The sequence below is a fragment of the Calypte anna genome, chromosome 1 (assembly GCF_003957555.1).
Source record: "Calypte anna isolate BGI_N300 chromosome 1, bCalAnn1_v1.p, whole genome shotgun sequence".
In the NCBI taxonomy this organism is placed as follows: Eukaryota; Metazoa; Chordata; class Aves; order Apodiformes; family Trochilidae; genus Calypte; species Calypte anna.
The window spans coordinates 81,034,578-81,058,711 of record NC_044244.1 but is presented as its reverse complement, the minus strand read 5'-3'; the positions used below and the strand labels follow the sequence as shown (position 1 = coordinate 81,058,711).

The 24,134-nt window shown below is 44.0% G+C and overlaps 1 protein-coding gene across 3 annotated transcripts in view; it reads right to left on the bottom strand.

Annotated features, from left to right (window-relative positions):
* Nucleotides 1-24,134, bottom strand: part of LSAMP (limbic system associated membrane protein) — a 1,021,610-nt gene that overhangs the window by 17,980 nt on the left and 979,496 nt on the right. For all 3 annotated transcript variants that reach the window (XM_030448274.1, XM_008498354.2, XM_030448282.1), the window contains 3 exons: nucleotides 17,364-17,498; nucleotides 13,757-13,877; nucleotides 12,158-12,306 (listed from right to left, as the gene is read on the bottom strand). In XM_030448274.1, coding sequence (XP_030304134.1) covers nucleotides 12,158-12,306; nucleotides 13,757-13,877; nucleotides 17,364-17,498 — 405 coding nt within the window. The remainder of the gene's footprint in view (nucleotides 1-12,157; nucleotides 12,307-13,756; nucleotides 13,878-17,363; nucleotides 17,499-24,134) is intronic.

Sequence of the window (24,134 nt, the reverse complement as noted above, 5' to 3'; positions counted from 1 at the left end):
GCCCAGCCAGGCCTCACTGAAGCTGCTCTGGTTATAGCATACCCTTTTCCATAGCCTGACTCCTTGCTCCTGTCCATTCCCACCTTCCCCACACTGCAGAGGGACATGCAGGTGATGGTGGGGAAGGGCCAAGCACATTTCTCCTTTGTTCATCCTGCCATTAGGCCTTTCCCTTTCACAGGGGAGCTCTGCTGACAGACCTGCTCACCCACAGGAGGGAAGGCTTGCCAGAAGCACTCCGCTTTTTCTGCAAGCCTGACTTCTTTGGAAGCACTGCCTTTTTCCCTGCGCACCCCCCCTCTCTCCCAAATCCCACACCTCCCTTCTCCCAGTTGTTTTTGTTTTTAGAGAGAGCGCTCAGACAGCTGTATTAATCATGCGAGCCCAGCCATGTGTAATGTGCTTTATCAACAGCAAAGCAGACACTGAATGGCAACCAGTTCATGAGCAGGCCTGGTGCAGTGCCTGAGCTGGGAAGATAAACCTCCTGCTTCCCAAACCAACTTACCGTCATGGGTTAGTGAGTGGAGAGACTGTTCACTTGGGACAATAACCAGAGGGGAGGCCAATATGTTAGGCAAATTCTTGATTGGTATGACACTTGAAATGGCAGAGAGAGGAGGAGGAAGAAGAAGGTAGGGATTACTCTTTGGTCATTTACTCTCTGGGGTGAGAGGAATTTTTTTGTGTGTGTCAGAGTTAAATCAAGACAAAAGTGGTTGTTCATCCTCCTCCTCCCTGACCTCCCCACTTCAGTCCCAATCATCCTGTCTGGCAGCTCAACATGGGAAGCAGAGAGCGACAGAGCAAGGATTTATGTACATTTGCTGTGCAGTGGGTATAAATTGCCTTCAGGGGGAAGGTGTTCAGCTGACGGCTTGGGAAACTCACCTAACATACAGATGTTATCAGACTACGAGCATCCTCTGGGCTGGGGATATCTGTCTCAGGAGGGCTATAGCTTGCCTGAGCTCTGCTCTGCAGTGTAATCTGCCCACGCTACACTGCTGACACTATCAGTGTCCCTACTGGACAAATGATTTTCCACAGCAGTTGCTCTTCCACGGGTGTGTTTATAATCTCTGCAGTGCAGTTGTTTCTTTCCTCCCCCACTGGTTTCACTCAGCCTCCACTCTCCCACCTGACTGCTGTCCCCCGACCTCTGTTTCACAGGGTTGTTCTGCATGCATGCAAAGACACTCCTGTGACTACACAGACCTTGAAATGCTTTCCTAATCCCAGTGCAAGGGCCCAGCTCAGAGAAATATCTTTCTGGGACTTCCAGTCTCAGTTCCTACCCTCTGCTGCTGTTCTTCCTCACTTGCTGGATTCTCCACTTCATTGCTGCTGGAGAGGGTTATGCAAATATATGCAACCCAGGACTCATTTTGGAATAAATCAATCTAAATTAAAATTAGTGAACAAAAAGTACAGAAAAAGATCAAGCAATAAAACCATTTCTCTCTCTTTCCCCTTGTGTGTCTCTATTTTCTTTAAGAGAGCTATTTTTTTTCTTGCTTTTTTGGGGGGAAGAAGTAGCCTGGATTTGTTTTTTTGTTGCTTTGTTTTCTTTTTAAAGCAGTTTTAGCAAACAGAAAGTGTCTGTTGCCATCCAGAAAAACCCATCAAGCAAAGCCAGCAGCTGTAGTAGAAATAATTCTTGGCATTTCTCTTTTCCCAAAGATACTGTTTCTAGCTATATACCTATTACCCCTTTCGGAAGACACCATCATCTTCTCTGACTAATTCTATTCACTTTTAACCCTTTGAAATCCCAAGTAACAATTAATATGAAGGTGGCCATCTGCCTTCACCCTGTCTTGTCCTTCCTGTTCTCTTGGCCTGGAGCCCCTGCAGGCTTGGCACCCAATGCAGTCCAAGCCTTCAGTGCCTGCAGAGCTGGCAGAGACAGACGTTGACCCTAAACAGCAAGAGAAGCTTGGCCTGCCTGACCATCCACCCTGCTGAGTCACCCCCTTCTGCACTCACCAAATGAAGAATGAACTCTTTGGGAAATCTGTCTGGATACCACCAGTAGGAAGCAAAGAGAGTGCTTTCCTGCCCAGGGTCATGGGCTTTATGAGGTGCTGCTGCCCAAGGCTCTGACAGCTTTTAGGGATGCTCCAAGTAGTCAGTCACACACCACTGAGGCATGACAAGGAACTACAGTCCCTGAATGCCTGAAAATTTATGGAAATACCGGACATGATCAAGGCTCCAAACATCCCTCCTGCACTTGGTCCCTATGGCTGTTATTTTTTCTCTGCTGACCATTTCTATGTTATGATCATGATGGTACAAGAGTGGCTATTTTGGGCTGTTTATCCTGCAGGTTCCCCAGCTCTTCCAACTAGTTTGTTTGCAAAGGCTGCAAAGGCTTGAGTTTTCACTGACCCCTTCTTGGGGCCCAGCTGAGAAAGTACCACTGGCCTCAAGGAAAAGGTCTGCAGTCAGAGGGGTTCTTCAGGGGTACTGGGAGGGCTGGTTTCTGTGGACCACCCAAACACCACTTCCTAGTCAGCAAACCCTCATAATGTATTAACCCTTTACAGTCAGTACTCTCAGATCTATTCCCCCATGCTTCTCTCCTTAGCTTTGAAATATTCAACTGTTCATCCTTTTGCCAAAGCAGATCCCACTGACAGAAAGCTGCCTGCTCAGCAGACTGACAGGGCCATGCCCTAAACAAAGCAAAAGGGGAGCAGGGATGGGTAGAGGTGACCACTGCCAACAGATGAGCTCTCTTCTCCACAGCTAGAATCCCCACAGAGAGGGAAGAGGACCGAGAGGGTATTAGAAAGAAAGATGCTCTCTGTTTCCCACTTTGGTCATCAAACCCAAACAAATACCTCTTTTCTCACTTCCCCTCCCAGCTCCCACCCACTTGATGAAGGCATTAGTGACAGTACAGGCTACACAGGCTACAGCTAAATGGAGACTAGCTATAATCTACAGTCAGACAGGGTCATTCTCCAATCAGTGAGCCTTTTAGCAGAAAGACAAAGCTGCTCTCTCCTTTTCCCTCCCCCTCCTTGAGTTACTAACACACTACTGCTATAAATCTTTTGCCACCCTGTTAAAGGCCATGACTGGACTTTGTCTGCTCAGGCCCCTTGGACAGGCATGCTTGATGCCCTGTGGATAGTTCTGGATGTGCTGCTCTCCAGAACACAGGGCATCTCCCTTGCAGAGCTCCCAGGGCTGTCAAGCTAACAGTGCTGAGAAAACCCCTGGTTAATCTGTGTTAAATCCTCATCACAAATCTCTGAAGAATATTTGCAGATTTTGAAGTCCACCAGTCTAGCTAAGACTTTCTGATATGGACACTATATGCTATCAGGAGGGAGGGACTCCATGTTCAAAGGGCTAAGAGTAAGACATGATGGAGAGCAGAGATGGAGCAAGCACCATAATTGTGATAGCCCCTTTCATGTTCAATAATGATCTCACTTGCCCTGCATTGGCAAGTGTGGTGTGAAACGAGAAAACTCTCCTTTTCCAGAAGAAATTTCTTTTGAAAAACGACCTGATGATGCAGTAAGGCCTCCTTTGTGACAGCCAGGTCTTGTGTCATCCCATTATAATGTGATGTTTCAATGCAGACAGGAAGATGCGATGATGTGGCATCATCCCAGAAGATATTTCAGGGCATTTTGAGTGCCTAGCTGCACTATCAGGAGGCCTGGAAAATTTACCAGGGACAAGTGCATTGAGAGCTGAATGAGTGGGCACCACCAGCCTCATCAAACTCAATCATGGAAACTGCCTCATCAACCCCCAGTCCCATGATGTTAAGTTGAATGATCTCCTTCTGATCCTCCAGTCTGCCTGAAAGCAAGATTTTTCCACAGCAGCTTGCTAATGATAGCAATGCCTACAGTGCTCTTCATCTCAAAACACCTTCCTTTTAAATTAATTCTCAAAACCCCACTGGGCAGGGAAGTGTTACTGAGGCTTAAGAGAAATGGAAATTGAAGGAGAAAGAGGGAGGAGGCTGTGATTCTGGTCATTGAGGAGAGGCTTATTTGAAAACTGAGCATCTCGGAACATCAGCTCATAGGGAGGAAAAGAGGTCTGGGAAGAAAACTTCATGCCCAATGTTTCTATGAAGGTGAACATCAAAGTAAAAGCAAATGTTGAGGTAAGTGCCAACATCTGTGCTGAATGCCCTCACTGGAGAAGCCGGTAGGGGCTTTCAGAAAACAAATGCAGTCCAGAGTATTTAAACTCTACTTTTCTACTCTGTGAAATCCTCTTTGTACATCCTGGGCCACTGGAGATATCCCAGAACTTGGTATCACAAACTCCTGAAGACCCCTCACAGAAGTGATGCCACAGCAGGATATCCTTCAAAATAATCTCAGAAGACTGGGGAGCATTAAAAGGAAAAAAAATAACAGCTTCAAAGACAGGGGGAAGTGTGTTAACAAGTTGACTAAAGCTGTGCAGAATGGCTCTGGCAGCTTCATTAGGAGGGGTATTTGGTATGGAAATCCTGGCCTTGCTCACTTGCACTTTTTGCTTTATCATTTAGCTTAATGGGCTACTAAGTCAAAACCAGCTGTAAACAGGGCTAGCTATGAAAAAAATTAAAACTGCCTGCCCATGCAATTTAAGGATATATATGAAAAGCATTCATTAAAAGAAAAGAGTTTTCCATCAGACAAAAATATTTGTCATTGACAATTCTGCTTAAAAAAGAACACACCGAATTGGAAAACTTCTCAAAACCTTACATTCCAAAAAGCCTTAGCAACTTTAATTTCATATCCAAGCACAAGTTTCATTTGCAATACATACAATAATGGTGTTTAATTAGATTTATTTTTCCACACTATGTTCCCAATGGCGTACTTTACTCCTTTTCTCAGCACCTTGAATGTTATTTACAAATCACTCCCTAGGATTTAATTGTAATGGTAGCTTGATTTCTATCCCCCTCCTTTTTTTTTTTTTTTTCTTTTGGTAGGTATTTTTCTTTAATTGTATTTGTGGATTTGCCTTTTAAATAGGCAATTGTGACTACATCCTAAGCCTGAATAAGTTGCCAAAAGCAAAGCTTGATTTGAAAAAGGCAGAGTAGTTAAAGCGAGCTGGTGTAACACCCAGCATTTATTGTTCTTTTCATGGGAGTACCTGCAGGTGCTTTACTTGGGAACCTGCCCTCTTGCAAAACAACATGGGTTAGTAATAACACTCTACCCCAAAGCTCTACACAGATATTAACTATTTAGGCCTCTGAACTATTTAGGCCCGTGAGCTGAGTGCATCTTCATCATCTGGCAGTAAAACAAAGACACTAGGGAGCTCTAGGCCAAAATTTTTTATTGAATAGAGGAACTGGCTGCCTTATTGTTGATTTAGTTTCAAACATTGCTTTCGAGTGCTGTAGCCTGCTTTCTGGAAGACTTTTTTTAGACTCAAAAGGTCACATCCAAACCCCAAGTGTCATATGGACTCTGGGGTCATGCTGCCTGGACCTGAGGCATGCTTGGGCAGCACCGAGATACAAAAATACTTAGACCTTGTTTTGCCTTCACACCTTATTCCCTTGGTGTAAAGCAGACAGTAACACCTTACTTGCACCTCTTTTCATGCTCTCTGTCTCAAATGCAGCATTATGTGACTGGTAGACCTGGGGGTGTGTGACAATGAAATGAGAAAACAAAGTTCGCTCAGTTTGCACAACTAGAGTGACAAAAAAAAACCCCACACCCAAACAACTCCTGGAAGTGATTTAATTTTCACCTTCTCATTTTTCCCTTCCACCATCTTTGCAAAACCTGAGGTCTGCTTATGTTTTCGATCCAAATCAGACCATGTAGGCAAAGACTGACATATATGTTAGGAATAGGTCTGCAAACAAAATGAACATCACTGAAGACTGTCCAGACCTGAGTGAGGACACAAGGTCATTGCTCAAAGCTTGGCTAAAGTTTGTTGCTGTTTAGTTGATTGTTTTTCTAAAAAGGGAGGGGGAAAGGATGAAGAAGATAAGCAGAAGGGACCAAATGACACATAGACAAGAAGGGAAAGCCCTTATTTTCCTACATTTCAGAATGGTTTTGCCCAGCCCTAGATCTGAGTGTTTATCAGGATGATGGAGAATGACCCAGCTAAAGATCTACTTCAACATAAAACATATACTGACCTGGAAAAGGATTGGGGAGTGTGGGTATAACTCGTTCTAAGGGGGGAAAAAAAACAATAAGCAACATGCAGGAGAAAAGGACAAGCCACTTTTCACACCAAGCAAGCAGCAGATACAAACCTGATGGAGTTGTCCATCTCCAAATTAGATGAACTAGAGTAGCTTTGATATGCAGAGCATTTTGCTAGCAACACACCTAATACACATCAGCATCCCCTGGGACGGGGAGTCAGAGAGAAGTCATTTGAAAAACTAAACAAATAATATCCAGACAGCAAATGGGATTCAGCACCTGCAGTGAAGGTAATTGGAGTTGATGGGCCACATCTCCCCTCTGACTTTCAAGACCAATCATGTCATCACACTACAGCTCCTCTTAACTATACCTCTGGCAGGAGGCTAGTCTTGGCAGAGAGTTGAGCTGTGGAAATCCTCCGTGGGTAGTTGCTGCCTCCCCAGAACATACTCCACAATGGTCCCCTGGGGATCTGAGCATGGGAGCAGTCATCCTGCTGAACCCCCAAGGGCACTCTGTTTCTTTTGAACCTTTGTCTTCTGATGGGAACAGAGTTTTTTGCAGATTCACCACCCCTAGTTGTACAGAGACCCTGCTGTTTTGGTTATAGGGCTTTTACAATGTGTCCTCATTACATGCCACAGCTGGACTTTGTTATATGTCACTGCTGGCTTCACGCTATGCTTCTTCCACACAAGGATCTCAAAGAGTTGCATAGACACTGAGGGACACTGGTGTCAGAGACCTCAGTCTCAGGCCAACAGTAGTGTTAATTCCATTTTACAGACAGTACAGTTGAAGTACAGAGCAAGGAAGTAAATTGCCCAAGGTCAAATGCTGAACTGTTGGCAAAGCCAGGAGCAGAACCAAGAATACAAGCTCCCCCAGGCCTGACTCTGATCAGTGGGTCTTCCTTCATTACCTTAGAGCTTGCTGAATGCCTTGTACTGACTGAGACAAGTTTTCACCTAGGGACTGATCAGTAGGTAGACATTAGGCTGTAGAGATAGGCTACCATTCAACAACTGATAGGCCTGGAACAATAAGTTGTCTCCTGGCTTACCTGTGAGGATGATGCTAAGATCAGTGCTGATGGACAATTGGTAGTCAGCTGTTACTCTCTGATCAACCAGACCCAGCTATCTGGAGGCCAGTGCTCCTTTTACAGCACCTTTGGTGCAAACAGCTTTTTTTCAGACTCCCTGGAGCCCAGGAAGATGCAGCAGGTCAAGCCCATCCCTGTGACACATGCAGATCTCCTGCCCTCATGGTGGTAATGGAGCTGTTTGTATCTACAGCAGGTAGAAAACACATAGCTAGCTTGGATCTCTGTGTTTATGTAGCAACAGGGGACTATTGTTCTGCGAAAGCAGGCTGTTGTGCTGACATGACTTCTTCCTTATCCATTTTGGTTAAATAACTCAACTCCCCTTTACCTTCTTCCAGCGCAGCAGGCTGCAGACTGCATAGCACAAGGAGAGCACTACGGCCTCATTATCATGCTGCTTCCTATCAAGGATTCTGCCCCTATTCCCCTCACACCCTGACTGCTGCCTTTATTGCTGTATCCCAGCTCATTAGCAGTGTCTCAGCCTTACCCCATCTCCCTGTCACCCTACCTGCTTTCCTCCTCTCCGGAGTCTCCCCGTTACTGACAACCCCTGGGAAAACGCAGGCTTTGCACTAAGAGCCACTCAAGAGAGATTTTGGCCACAGTTAGAGCTCCACACCTTAGCAGCAACCACCACAAGCAAACACTTAGATGCAGCAAACACTTAGAGGGCAGAGATGGAGTTGGAAGATGGGGTGCAAGCATCTGCAGGCAGCCAGTGCTGCTGCCCGGCTACTAACAAATAATGACAAGCTAGAGGCAAGGGCCAGCTCTTTTTAGGAACATGCCAATTGCTGGGATCAAAACTGCTGGGCTGAAAACAATAACTCTCCCTGAGGTCTCTGGGTAAGGCAGGAGTGGGATACCTGCCTTGCTGCTGCTTCTAATTGGCATGGGCCTTGCCAGCTGCTGATTCACCTCCACGTCTCCTCGCTCCCTGAAGGGTGCAGAGGATGCAGCAGGGGACCTGCTGAGGTGGCAGTCTCTTATAACTGAGATAATTCAGCCAGCAGGACTGCATAAGGATGTGAGGCGCTGCCCTGTTGTCTCCTGTTTTATCCTCTGGGATGGTCTGGCTCTGCAGGTGGCAGAAGTCAACTGATTTGGGAGAGCTTTCAATTCTTTTCTCTGCCTTTCTAGATTGTACTAGGTGTTGTGCCTGCTTCTGTGTGCCTGTGGGTGTGTGTGTGCTTGCTTCACAGATGCAAACGTAGGCATACATACATACAGATAAACCTATAGATCCACATGCTTGTCTAGCAGATTCGGGTATATATATGCATATATTTACACTTCTGTGTGGCACATGTTAAGATATAAATTGTGACTTTTACTCATAATGCTTTTCATAGCACTCTGTTAGCTGAGTGGAATGAAAACATTTCTCCTCTCTCCTAATACACTTAGTGAAAAAAATCCCTTTTTGCTTCAATTGAAGCACTACTTCTCACCTCTGTTGCTCTGTGACTGCATCTCTGGCTTGGCCTCTCTGTCACATCATTCTCACAGAGATCTATGTTACTGACCCTTTCCTAGGTCTACTAGTATTTTGTACTTGAGGCTTACAAACCTTAACTCTAGGCTCTGCAGAGCTAAATCAACCTACTGACTCGCCAGTGCTGCAAAACATCATTCTGCCTCCCAGCTCCTCATAGCCACAGATGTATGATACTGCTTCACTACTTGCATGGGTTCTGATGCTTTTTAAACCCTTCCTTGAACTAATTCAACTCAGACCACCAAAAACACCTATCAAAAACATATGGGGTCATTTTGGAGGGTGGGTGGTAAAGCTTGGTTATTTTTTTTACTATTCAAGCAGGTTGAACTGGCTCGGTTGGTTGTTCGTTGAGTACCAGATAAAGTGAAACAAAAAAAGCATGTGGCAGAGAACATGGTGAGCAAAAGGAGTGAGAAGAAAGGGATGGCAGGAAGCTATTAGAGCAATTGTAACATCAAACCATACCTGAGTACCCTCTCTGCAAATATATTCAATGTTGCTGTCAGAGAGAGGTTCCTGAGTAACACAGACCTTTGGTATGGCAATTTTTATGTTGTAAACATAGTCTCCAGGAGTGAGACATATAAATCCCTCCCCCTACAGCAGGCAATCCTCTACTACATCCTTTAAGGAGGATCACTAGCTACCTATTCATACAGCTCAAGGGAGCTGCTTTTGTATTTTAATGCATCTTCTATCTACAACATTGACATCTAAGGCACTTGGTCTTTTTGAGAGCTTTTCAATGCTGGTTGAGATTTCCTGTAATGCTAGTCACCCATTTTTGTCTATTGTTAAACTCTTCTTTCACATCATTTTGCTAGCTCTCCTTCTGCCCTTCACCACAGGCACAGATGCCAGTACCTCATTATAAACTCTCTGGCTGTTTCTTCACTCCTGGCTGCCATTCTTTTTGTGCTGCAAAGGGACATTGAGGAACTGCCTCCCTAGTGGGATGCTGCCCTACAGAGAGCTTGTTCTCTATTTGAGAAGGAAATAAAATCTCTGATTGTAGGCATGACACACACTCCCAAGTATTTGAGTATCTGCTGTACCTTGCAAAAACTTGGCACTGCTTTATCTTCCTGCTTGTGTGTGTGTGGCTGTTACTTCAGCTACCATGTGATCACTATAGCATTTTTTTCATTTTGACTTGTACTTTTTTTCAGCTGCTTTCTTTATTTTATGAGGCTGGTTTAATTTCACTCATTTCCCCACTGATTTCTTAACCTTAGAAATACCAGATGTAGTCTATTTGGATTATTTTTTTTTCCTCTCTTCCAACGAAAAGGAGAACAGACCTTTTCTGAAACAATATGAAGCAATTACACACTGAAGAAACAGGGATTAACTAAGCAACAAAAATAAAAGCTAGAAACAATTCAATGAAAATCAGCAAATCTCTTTTAGCTCCTGCTCCTCCATTCTTCTGGCTCTTCTGAAGCTCTCTAGTGTTTTCCAGCTTAAACAGATCTTGAATTTCTAACATAAAAATGATAAACAAAATCAAACAACTTGAAAGTCTTCATACACATCAGAAAGAGGCTAAGATGGGACCCTCCATATTGCCATATTTCCTCCTGGAATAGATAAGAAAAACTCTGCAAGATTTTCCTGGGTCTCTTTCAGGTTCTGCCACTCATTTTATGACCATAAGTAAACCACTTCTTCACTCTGTATCTTCGTTTCCTACTGCAAAATGGTGCTAATAACACTCAGCAATTTCTAAATAATTAGTAATGTTAAAATATTCATTGCTAGCAAATCCTTTGAGATCCTTTGAGGTGAAGTTCTGAAGTGATGCAAAATGTTTTTCTAGCAAAATGAACCCCCCTGGTAAAATCACACGTGCATACACACATTACTAAATTTCATCTTACATTTTGTTTCAGTCATGCATTTCAGCTCATCTGTGTAACAGGAACCAACAGAGAGGGCAAAATTTAGAAATCAGCTCCAAACAATGGATTCTAAACTTAGCATTATATTAATATCAGCAAGAACAAATTTGGAGTATTTGAAAATTGTATTGCAGATTGCTGCCTGAGGATTTTATTTGAGTCTCATGATAGTCACAAGAAAGGAGTGAAAAGACTTTCAGAGTAGAAATTTGCTTTTTGTGCTGTGATTCTACAAGAAATCAAATATATATTATTTTATGGTAATATCTCCTCTTTAGAAGAACACTTCCACAGAATACATCCAAATTTTGCACAAATTCAAACAACCATGAAATAAATCCAGCGGTACTAAACAAAGAAACCAATGGATTTATCTTTTTGGACTACATCTGTTAAAAAAAAAAACAAAACAAAACACTGATTTTCTGGTGATTTGAATAATCTGACCATACACAGCAGAAGCTAGACTAAACTGTGCCCCCAAACTAAGGCTGCTTTACACAGCTTATTTTTTTTTTTCTGCTTAAAAGGACATGAAGGCCTGAGTGTTTTAATTCAGTTTGGGACTGTCAGAGGAATACAGTTGTAAGTTTCTTTTGCATCTATGTGTCCATCCATGTGAGTGGGTCATTCTGATGCAGTCTATTTCTGGTGGCAGTAACAGTGTATGGTTCAAGTTGAACCCGTGTTTTGGACCTGGAATTAGAAGCTGCATTTTGAATAGGCCACAGTTTGTATGTGTTTGTGGGTGGCAGGTGAGGGGCAGGGTTCTCTTTAGGGTTAGATTTGAATCAGCTGCAGAATTCAGAACCAGCAGGTAACTCTGCTCTAGAGTTTGATCTGGTCCCAGCTTCTGTCTATTTACACTCACTATGACAGACTCAGTAATTGAAGGGTAGCAGAATGTGATCCAAGGAATATTATTCTGTATTTCATCTGCTGATTAACTTTTCCCCCACTTTCCCTATGGTGTGCCCCTTTAAATCACTCTGTCTTTTCCCACTTCTTTCCCTTCCATTTTCAAACTCATTTCTCTTTTTCTTGACTCTCTCTTGTTCTCCTCAGGCTCACTAGCTACTTCTCTCCATCTCTCTGTGTTACTTGTCATTTCTCAGCTGTCACAGATCCTCTGAGCCCTGGCCTTCTGTCTCCTTATTAAAGGGGCTGTCATTCTAGAGAGCTTTTTGTTTCCAGCTTTAAAACAAACAAGTTTTATTATTTTAACAAAATCTGACTTCAGCTAAGAAAGTCAGCCCATAGGGCCTGACTGTAAACCTTTTCATTTAACTCTGTGTGTGTTTCATGGCAAGTAGGAATATCTGAAGCAGAGTGCTGAAAGCCAGTTCATGGCTGCAGGTTTGGGGAGGCAGGGGTGGCAAGCAGATGCTTTCCTGAGGTTAGGTCACCATGTGCTTATTACACATCCTGGTCTTGGCAAGACCAATCTAGACTTCCCTTCACCCTCTCCCATACTTACTGTAAAGGTATAGGCTGGCATTTGTGACTCCCAGCTTGTTGGCAGCCACGCAGGTGTAGTTCCCATAATGTTCCTCAGTGACATTGGCCACCATCAGCAGAGACTGGCTCCCCGTGCTCTTTATCTCCAGGCCATTGGCGCTGTTTATCCTGGGAAGACAGGAGAAGAGGTGCCTAGTGCAATGGTGGTTGTGTATGGGGAAGGAAATCACTGCCCAGGCAGGCAGTAAATCAAAGTCATTCAGTCCAGCTGGCTGCTGTGGATGGAGAAAGACAGGAAGGAGATGTGAGAAGAGATCAGAGAAGGCATTGATGGGAAGCAGGAGGGAGTGAAAGGAAGGAGTGTAGTGGGGTAAAATGCCACCAGTAATGCTGTGGAGAAGCAAGAAAAGCCATGGTAAAGGGAGAAAAACTGTACCAAACACTGATGAACACTTGGAAATTAACACACCATGGCCACCCAAGAGCTAGTCTGTAATTGAACAAAAGGTCTTTAGTGGAACACACCAATTCGTATGTTCCAGGATGTGCATATACCTACCAAAGCTGAGCCAACCCCTGTACATATGGGTGAGGTTAAAAGTTAAGATAAAAACACCACCTTCTCAATGCCAGATAAATGCTCAAGTATAAAGGACAGGTACCTTTTCTCTCATATGTAAATCTGAGGGACTCAGGTGTCACAGATGGGGGAATCTCACACCTCAGCAGCTATTCCCCAAGATGAAAGCACCTAGAATGGCATTACCTGCTTGGAGACTAAACCCTGCCTATTTTTTTGTCTGCACCATGGGCTACTTAATGCATAAACATCAACAGCAATCACTATTGATGTCTTCATTTTGTATTGGCCCTTAACTGACTGAAAGGCAAGACCTCCATCCTCAGCACTTCTTTCAGCATTCCCAGTGCAGGGAGGGATTGCCTCCTCAAGTCATAGAATCATAGAATCATAGAATTGGCTGGGTTGGAAGAGACCTCAGAGATCATCAAGTCCAACCCTTGATCCATTACCGCTGCAGTTACCAGACCATGGCACTGAGTGCCATATCCAGTCTCTTTTTAAATATCTCCAGGGATGGAGAATCCACTACTTCCCTGGGCAGCCCATTCCAATGTCTGATCACCCTCTCTGTAAAGAAATTCTTTCTAATATCCAACCTAAACCTCCCCCAGCACAACTTGAGACCGTGCCCTCTTGTCTTGCTGAGAGTTGCCTGGGAAAAGAGACCAACCCCCACTTGGCTCCAGCCTCCTTTCAAGTAGCTGTAGAGAGTGATGAGGTCTCCTCTGAGCCTCCTCTTCTCCAGGCTGAACAGCCTCAGATCCCTCAGCCTCTCCTCATAGGATCTGTGCTGGAGTCCCTTCACCAGCCTAGTTGCCCTCCTTTGGACCTGCTCCAGGACCTTGATATCCTTCCTAAACTGACAGGCCCAGAACGGCTCTGACAAATTTTGTGGGACCATTGTGACATATATGGTCCATGGAGAGCAACTGTTTTGCAGAGAAGAGTTGGAGAGGATGATGGGTGATTCTCTAAGTATCCTCTTTTGAGTAGTCTGAAAAGAAGAGAAGGGAAGAGGTGGCTTAAAGGTCTTACCTGGTATCATCTCTATACCACTCAAAATCAGGCGTGGGCACTGCTGATGCCTCGCACCGGAGTAAGGCTTGTCGCCCCGTGGCTGCTTCATTGCTCTTGGACTCTGTGATGGTGGGAGGGTCTGCAGGAAGGAAACACATCGTCACTTCACACACTTCCAGGTGGACTGAAATATCCAGATGCAAACCATTCAGGCCAGAGGAGGCTGATGCCTGCTGCTGGCTGTGGTATACACTCCCTGCTGCTCCTCTGGAGAATACCTGCTCTTTGAACTCTCCCTGATACACTTCATTAGCATCACTCCTTACATGTGCTACTCTTCAGCAAGACTATGTATAAAGTTCTGTCATAAATTCACAAGCATACACAGCAGAGTTAAGGTTAATGACAGACTTCTGTAATTTATGAATATTTACCTGCGGATCTCTAGTTCAAATGGGCTCATCAGATTACAAAAAAAAAAAAAAAAGATGAGAGAAAGACTTTATCAAGGGTAAAGAAAGACAGAAAAAGTAAAAGGAATAAAGTAGGAATTTAATACTAGCATGAAAATTATTTTCCATACAACCTCTATGTCTAATGTTGAATCTAAAATAAGAATGTAAAGGACTGAGGCAACATGCATAATACAGAAATACATTCATAGCTTCAAAGGGAAGAGCTTTAGCAGAGCTGTGGGTTCAACCTTGAGAGCCAGACCACTTGTTGAGACACTTCCTTCAGCTGTCTAAGGTTACAAATCCTTCCCACACCTCCCTGGACATCATGCTTTGTCACAGGTTCCAAGAGGGCTTGCTCATGATTGCTGTAAGTGAAGCTTGCCCTCAGCCCACATTTGAAGTCTGAGAGTTGTGCCATGGGCAAAAGAAACTTGGGAAACTTATTGCTGTGCTCTGCTGGATCCAGGTCTCAGTGCTACCTAGGTGCAGGCATCTTCAGGCCCAGAGTTGTGTTCAAAATGTTAAGTGACAAGCTTTACATGCTAAAAGGCAGAATTATTTCCACCTTGCTGCTGAGAAGGACTGGGGAATAAGTGCCTTGTCTCTCATCACTAATACTTGCATACTCTGAGATTATAGGGCTATAATTCAGACAGCTGCTTTGCTGAGACTCAAGTTACCATTAAAGCACACTCTGCATCTACAGAGTACAACTCTGCTGTCTCTATCTGTCCCAGCACCGAAGGCCAAAAGAAGCATCAAAATGGCTTGTGTCAGTCAAAGAAAAAAATTATTTTCTCTGGAAAATTTATGGAAAGAAGTTTGTTTGTGAACACATTAACTATCTCAATGCAATCCCTTCCCTGACCTTAATCAGGATTTTATGCAGGGCTTTAGGGATATTGCAGCGCGCCCTCTAACATCATAAATATTAATAAGTGTACATAAATAGGATTCTACATTCAAAGGCTGTGGGTTCACTTAAATATTTTAATTTGGATAGGAAGAGGGGTAATAAAAGCATAGTGAAGGTGATTTTTTTAAGCATCCCTCTTCGATTGTTTGGTTAAAGCAGTGTATCTTCTTCAGTTAGTCTGCAGCAAGACAAACCTTTCCATTTCACTGAATCGTGCACTAAGAGTGAATCACAAAATTAACAAGTACATTTCCATGGGCCTAGAAATGCCCCCAGCAGGCTTGTTCTCCCCAAGCTGCTGCCAAGGAACTGTGCTCTGAGTAAGCCCAGCCTTGGCCACCCTCTTTGCCTTTTCAAAGGATAAAGCCCAGACAGGTGGAGAGGCCATACATCAGCTGCCACCACTTTTGCTAAGGCACTGCTAACCCCAAGATTGCTGCTGTGGGAGCCCAGAGCCAGTGTCCTTTAGCTGTTTCTTCCCCACTCTTCCTCAGGCCTCAGTTTCCCTGCCTGTGATGCGCAAGGGCCATTACTCAGGAAGCCTGAAGGTGGTAGTGTCAGACCGAGACAAAGCAAGAATCCAGGCTGACAAGCTGTGTGCTCTACGCATCAGCGGATGCTAAGAAATGGTCAGGAAGCTCCTGAGGTTGGGCACGTCCCATTTTTCAGACTTACAGTAGTTCTCCCTCTCTCTGCTGCTTGTGGTGTAGCTTAAGGAAGCATGATAAAAAAAGGGTATGAAAATGTCCAGCTTCCATTCCCCAGGACTTATTTTTTTTCCCCTATGCATGGACCTCATGACCTGGTAATTTTTATCTTTTGTTTCAAAAGAAAAGCTTTGTCCTGAAAGAATTTTTAAGTTGATTACATTGCATATTCGGCTACATAATACTATTACAACACTCTATCACACTGTTTTTATACATCCCAACAGTAAAAATGTTTAAGATTTTACTGTAGCATAGTTATTTTGAGTTGAAACTAAGTCAAAATCAAGCATTCTGACTTTATAGAAACAATCTGTTTCAACCATGTTAAAAGCATCAGTGAAATTTTGTTTCACATAAATATTTGAAAATATTAGTTGGTTCTCATGGAATGTCTCGGGTTTGTAAACTCAGCTGTTTTTGACATGAAAAAAATCTCAACAGTTTTACTGCAGAAAATCTGCTACAGTTTCACATTAATACCAAATTTGGCCCACAAGGCAGCCAATATTAAACCAATGCCACTCAGTTTCTAAGGGAACTATAAAAACCTCTGTGGCTTCTGAAGGTGCTGCAGTGAGCCTATATGTTAATACTCTAGTGTATAAGCTGAAGAAGCTCAGGAGAGGATATAACTCCCATTCCTCCATCCCTGATGCAGAGGTGTTAGCCCCCAGGGCAGAAAGCAGAGGAGGTAAATGGGGATATGCACTTTAAATCACTCCAGTGCCAAATATGAGGCATTTAAATATGGAGGTCGACATATGCACAGGTAGGATTACAAAAGTAATTGCAGTCTAAAATATCTTGTGTCACTATGAGAGAAGCACATCAGCAGAGTGAAGCGGACATCTTTTTTGAAATATGTATGGGTGATCCTATGGATGGTGGCATCAATGCCCCACTCATATAGGTGGGGATATTAAGCCACACAGCTAACTGTGCTTCTTGGTGTTTTTAGGTGGGCTGCCATATCCTTTGGTCAAGGCAATTTTTGTGCTGTATTGGTTCCTGGAGAGGAACTGTATGCTGATGACCTGAAACCAGCATAGAAATGACATTTTTGCACCCTTTAACACATGCCTCTACTGCATGATCCCCCAGCCCCTGGGCAGTGATACCCATGTAGGCACTGCTGAGCTGGCCAGATGCAGGCAGGCCTGTGTTTGCTCTGAGCTGGCTAAACCCTCCCTTCTCTCTTCTTGCAGTCTTGCTGAAGCTTCTCTTCACGCTACTGTTCTCCCGAATATCAATGAGTGAAAACAAGGCCTCGTCAGCGTTTCTGAGGGGAGACGGGCAGCTCACAGCTCCTCTCTCTTTTCTCTCTCTCTCTCTTTTTCTTCCTTGTCTTATACATCAACCAGGTTTAAAGCACAAGCTGTACCCTGTGAGAAATGTTTGACTGCAGGTAGTTTCCTCAGCACCTCGCCCCATTTCAGACAATATAATATAAACACAGAAAGCCTTCAATATTTATCCTAAACTCACTCCTGCCCATGGTCAAAGCTCTCCCTGTTGACCCGCTCCAGTTGCCATGTACTCACAGTTCACAGTGACCCGGACTTGCTTGACATCTGCTGAGGCAACCTCGTTGGCAGCTTTGCATTCGTACTTGCCCGATTGCTCTCGTGTGATTCCTAGGATCTCCAGATACTCTTCCTCGCCTTCAAACTCTCTGCCTGGTTGGACAGAAAAATACAGATAGTGGCTCTGTTAAGCATTCGGATTTGGGAAGCCTTCTGCTTAATTGCTATAGAGGAACAATCATAGCAGGAATTCTGCAAATAAACAACAGTCATGAGTGACTTTAAAGTCATTTCAGAGGCCATATCAGCAAGATACTAACATTTTATTTAGTTATGGAACACTGGAGTTCTGAAAATCTGGAAGGAAGCACACAGGAAGTATGAAAGTGTTGCATCTCAAAGGCTGTCCAGGCCAAGAAGCAAAATCTCCACCACGTGAGACCAGAGAAAGCTCACTGGTGTCATGATGAGTACCAGGAGTTTATGCAGCTTGTAGTTGATGGGCTGGTTCAGGGCTAGCTGCATCCTCAGCTGTGGTGCTGTACTGCCTGCACCCTTTTCTCCACTGCAAAATTGTGAAAAACATCTTCCTGTCTCTCAGAGCAACCACCACCCTGAAGCCTCATTGATCAGATCAAGCCACCGTTAAAGACAGCCAAACTGAGAGAAACAAAGTGTAAATTGATCCATGGAGACTAATAATCATCACAAATCCCTGATCTACTGTACATATGAAATGACATATTTAAACCACACTGCCTCGCTAACATGGTTTTGAAAGCTGCAACTTGAGCATCAGGGTTACAGCCGGGGGCAGGAATCAGGGGAGGTTTGTGGCCTTGCTTTTAATTCAGTGTATGACCTTGGGTGAGTCACTGCCTTGCTCTCTCTCTCTGAATTGCAGCTAATAACCCCCCTCTTCCATCACCTCTGGGTCAGAAAAGGGCAGTGATGTTAACTGATGTAAAACACATTAGAATTTTTGGATGAAAGGTGCCAGAGAAGCATTAAATGTTATTGGTATATCTACCCTATTCCTTCCAATGTAAAAATAAGGCTCCTCCAGGAAGGAATCTGAACCACATTGGCAGCAGTGTAAAGGGAGATGTTTCCCCTCTCTGAGAAGGCTGCAAGCACTGGGATGCAGCATGCAAAGCCACAGGCCCACCTGTGTGCCTATGTATGTTTAGAGAAAGCATGCCCTAACCCTTAAAGAGTAAAAGCCAGATTTAAAAAAACCCCAAACACATCAAGTCACAAGGGCTACCATTCAGGCTCCTCAGAGAGTGGTCAGGTTTCCCAAAGCAACTCTCTGCCCAGAAGATATTATCTGCTACATGCATGCCGAGCACTTCTGAAACCCTGCCCACTTCACATAGGTACTTAGGGTTGTTTGATGAAGTCCAAATAGTGCTAGCAAAGACAGAGCTGTTGTCCTGGGCTTGGCAGCAGTGGGTAAACCCCATCTCTGGAGATAAAATTCCCATGGAGCCACCTGGAATGAATCCCACCCCACAGGCATAGGGTCCCTCCAGCATGTTGGCCAGGTCAGGCTGGCAGCCCACACTGTCAGTATTAGCTGTGTGCATTTCCCTTTGGCATCAGAGATAAGGACTTCTGCAACTTCAGAATCTGCTCAGAACTCTGTCCCTTCCACAATTATTTTTGCTTTCTTTTTTTTTTTTTTTTTTCTCCAGGCAATTTTCAGAACCATTCTAGGGGAAAACCATCCCCTGTCATGGAGACTGTACCTGTTAAACTGATGCCAAGATGAGGTTTCCCCTCTCTTTCACTGGGGCTACCCAGCCATCCCTTTTCCAGCTCCAACAAGATGTTCAGGTGAGCAGAAATTTCCTTGCTATGTCTAAACCCTACAACTATTTAAATGTAGACCCCCCTAAAAGTCTGCATGGCAATGGTGTGTTTTACAAGTTAAAGAGGCAAAGTTGGCTCCTGATACCCACCCAGTGTACCAGGACACAACTCTCAATCCTCTGGTGTGAACTGAGGCTGAAGCTATGAAGAGTCAGAGGAGTAGGAAGGAGGGTGAGATTTTCACTGGTACTTTTTATTGCTGCAACTCATGAATATGTTAGGAAACCTTAACCCCTATAGGACCAGAGTTAGGTGACTTATAGTACTGGAAGACACTTCAATCACCATCTACCCCACTCCCCATCCTCAAGGCAGGAAACGTGGGTCATGGCAGGGAGACAGCCATCTTCTGCCCTCCAGCGACAGTGAATCTGCAGCCACTCAAGACCTGATCTGTTCCCATGCTTTGCTGTCCTTACCACTGGAGCATTTTCCCTGAAGTTTGACCTCAGTCTCGCTTGCTGTAGTTTAAAGATATTATTTTTGTCTTAGCCACTATAGACAAAAAGAACAAATCATTCCCTTCTTCTCTGCAACAGCCTTTTATCACCTGTGTTCCTGCCTCAGTTGTAATTTTTCTTTTTTTTTTCTTTTTTTTTTTTTTTTTTTTCCTTGAACCAAGGCTCTTTCAACCTTCCCCTGTAGGTGAGCATTTTTTTAGAGCCTTGGTCATGCTTGTTCTTTCCTTTTAGACCTCTGACAAATTCACATATTTCTGGCAGTGCAATACCCCAAACTGAACACAGTATTTCAGATGAAGTGTTACCATGGCTGAACAGAGATTCAGGATTGCATCGCAACTTCTGCACTGTGCCACTGCCTGTACAGTCAATACATTGTTTGTGGTTTTCCCACAGCATGATTCATTTTTGGGTGGAAACTCTTTTTAATTCCCAGATCTTCTTATCACATACTGCTACCTGCTAATAATGCTTTTTGAAAATCCCACCTCCCCTTTTTAGCTTTCAACCAACAACACCTCTCCTTTCATAGCACTATTCCCAATTGGTAGGTCAGCCAGTTGACTGGAAAGTTAATCAGACATCAGGGGAAGACTCACAAAGAAGGTTAAAACCTAATTTGCCTCTGCTTTGCAAATAATTTACTCTGCAATTCTTCCTTGTTTATACACAGGGTTCATTCCAAGTGGAACTTGCTTCTCCTGCAATTTGCCCTTGTCACAGGACTGTCACCATAAAGAAAAGAGGGTTGAGGGTGACTTCACCAGCTTTAATGGAGTGGCACCCTCATTAAGGGTGCTGTTAAGTCTGTCTGTCAGAGAAGCACATCAATGGAGCTCCATCCTAAAAGGGTACATACTTTCTGAAGAGAAGATGTTTTTCAACTTTTTCTCTGCATATATGCATGCATCTAAAGCCTAAAATGTGTATCATGTCCATCAGGAGAGCTTTCACAGTTAAACACAGCCCTTCCTAAGAGCTGATGAGCTCCTGATTTGCCCAGCTCTCTGGGAATGAATCATAGAGTCATAGAATCATAGAATTGCTCAGGCTGGAAAAGACCTTCAAGATCATTGAGTCCAGCCTTGTCCTAACCCTAGTACCCTATTCCTGATGACCCACCACTAAGCCATGTGCCCAAGCACCACATCCAGATGATTTTTAACACATTCAGGGATGGAGACTCAACCACCTCCCTGGGGAGCCTGTTCCAGTGCTTAACAACTTTTCCTGTAAAGAAGTTTCTCCTGATATCCAACCTTTATCTCCCCTGACACAACTTCAAGCCACTTCCCTTTGTCCTGTGAGTGACAGGGAGGACTTCTGTTTTAAAGGGCATGCAAAAGACATCAGTAGTCCTATTCAGCTCCTCATTGCCCTGCTCTAGGACACAGGTATGAGCATGACACTTCAGCAAAATTTCTGTGACAGGCTCTTGCTGAAATAATGGTAGCGTTGTACTTGTCCATGTGCTGGTGACCTGTTTCAACCCTGGGCATCAACCTTTTGCTACAAGAACTCAGCTACTCTTCACTTGCAAGACAGACTCTTGCTTGCAGCCTTGTCCTCTCTAAGAGTACATTAACCATTTCTAAACAACAGTATTTATATAAAATGTAGGTGTCATAGTACAGATCAGGAAGAGGAAAGATGTATCACGGTGTGTCAGAAAAATGTCAGGTTGTGATATCTTGCACAGAGCTGTAGAGATGTTTTCACTAATTCACCTTGGCAGCCAGATTAGGTGAGTCATATTAACTCTAACCTCTGAGGCAAAGAGGGGGTGGGAGCTGAGGGAGCAGGAACAGAGCTTTATACACCAAGAGAATCACAAATGTTTCCATGAAGGAGCCAGCTGTGGCAGGGAGCTGATTGTTGTCACTATGCAGTTTATCAAAGCAGGGAGGGATAAAGCTTGGACAATGATCTTTGGTACCCATAACAATGAATGTATTCTGTCAGGTCAAGAGAGGGACTGTCAGCTTCCTGGCAAGTGAGCCACCCCATTCCCATTAGAAGACATTTGCCTTGAGCATGTAATCCAGGGACAAAATCCTGACCTTACTGCCAAACCTTTCTTGGTGACAACGGTTGTCCTCTGGCTGTTATGTTTGGTTCAGTACAATCACTTCCCAGCAAGGGGTCTTCCAAGTTTCCCAGAGGGGCATGACTCCTCATGCAGCACAGCTTTTCTCATTGCAAAGTATCCCTTCCCATGACTCCAAGCAAACTTCTTCCCTGCAGGTTTTTTCACATGTTCATGGTCAGCTTTTTTTTTTCTTTTCTGCAGCCCCATTAAGCACTGGCTTGCCAAGCTGTAGCTCTTTAACCCAGCTAAAGTAAATCAGAAAGAGGAGATTTCTGCTCTGGAGGCTAAAGATAGAGAGCATGAGCCTGGGAGGATTGACAATCAAACCAACCAGGAACAACCCTGAGCAGAGTGAGCCAGGCATCTGCTGCTGCTCGGAACTGACAAGAGCCCTTTTAGCAGAAAGCTCTGTAGGAGAGAGCTTTGATGTGTGCAGGAGAAAGGCTTTGAAGGCCCACTTGCCTCAGCCACATTTCCTATCACTTGTCTTCCTAATTGGACCCAGTAAAGCAAACAATGAACCCAAACAACAAACGTGCTCTGCAGTGCTAGCCTGGTGGCAAGAAGCTCTCCTCTTACCCCAACCCTTTGGAGACAGCTCCTTGTACAACCTCACAGGCTCTGCACATCATTACCCTGTCTCTGTTCTTGTATATATATGAGAGAGATATAGAAATATTTATATGCTGTACTCTCTATATTATGCATTTTATATATTTTATATATATAAATCACACTGCCTGTGCAGAAATGCAGGATTGCACCCTTCCCCCATGTTTATGGGTCCTTCCCACCTGCACCCAAATTGCCCCATGCACTGCCACACACCATCACTCTTTCCTTAAAGCCTTAACTCTCCTTTTCTAGAAATGATGCCACTCAGACAACACTCCAGTTGTACTGTGTGCAGACAGCTCTTTCAGGTCATCAAGGGACCACCAATATGTTCAACCATGAGTTGTTCTACCAGAGAGGTCTTCAATTGTAAGTCCTAGTGCCTTACATCTCCAAAGGGAAAGCTAGTCTGGAACCAGAGGTGGCAGCCACATTTTGCTCCATACTCTCCTATTTGTGCATCCAACACTCGGCTCATTCTTATGCAGAAATTACTTTAAGTTTTTTGAGTTGTTTTTTTTTTGTTTTGTTTTGTTTTTTTTTTTAATGCTGTTGTGGTCCTAAACTAAACTGAAGCTCGGACCCACTGTAAGTATCTGTTTGCATTTAGCATGTGGAGAAAGAGATCGGATACTCTGCTTCTTCTGCTTTTGTGGGTTTTTTTCTTCCAAGGCTCTCTGTAGATGTGAAGACAGGAGAGCAGAAGGGTTATGCATCTTTTTTAGGCCCTTCTCTGCCTAAAACAAAATGCAAGGGGATAAGAAAGACTGCAAATCAATAAATGTAATTTGAAGTGGTTTTGTGTATAGCAACTTCCAATGCTGAACTGTAGTTTTTCTTCTTGCAGCACCCTCCATTTCTTGTTTAAGGTTTTGCTCACCTAACCTTCCTCCTTCACTCTGGACTTTACATTCCCCAGGAATGGGCTTCTGAAAAACAAAAATAGCTAGGGGAGCCTTTGACATGTCTTTTATTTTTGTTCTACCTCCAGCTACGTGTTGTTTTTTTTAAATTCAAAACTTTGAAGTTTCTGTTCATCAGTCTCTGTCTCCTCAGTCATCACAGATTCCAGTGAGCTTGGCATTTTTCTTCTGTCCCTTATTTGAAGAGGCTTTCTTGTAGGAGCGAGATGAGTGGAGAGCAGCAGATGGTAGATGAGTAAAGGCACAGCTAGTGCTACAATGCTACAGTGAGGAGGGAAGACAGAAAAACTAGCGTGGAAATGGTGAAAAAGGGGGAAGTTTTATGAGAGAAATGTAAGATTGAGAAAAAAATAGAGGAGGAATAAAGAGAGGAACAGTGGCTGGGACAGATAAGTAAAGAGAAATAGTCTCCAGTGATGAGAAAAAGAGAAAATGGTAGTCAGCTACTGACAAAAAGAAAGGCACTGAGACAGAGTGAGTGAGAAAGACAGGAGGCGAGACAGTGGCAAACAGAGATGTATGGCACAGAGAGAGGCACAGACGTTCCTTGTGCAAAGGGAGCTATGAAATAACAACTGCCAGAGGGACGGGAACAGAGGGGTCACATGTAGTAAGGCAGTAATTACTCTGTTTAAGCAGCAAGGCACAGCGGGGTATTTATTGTTTAAGCTGGCCTCACACCTCCCATGCTCTTAGGTCTGTGGATATTACACACAAACAAAAAAACTAGCACAGTGCCAGGGAGGGCTCTGGCCTGGCTCTGGCTTCATGAATTAGAATGAGTCAGATCAGGAGGAAACACCCTGGCATGGTTTCCCTGGTGTCC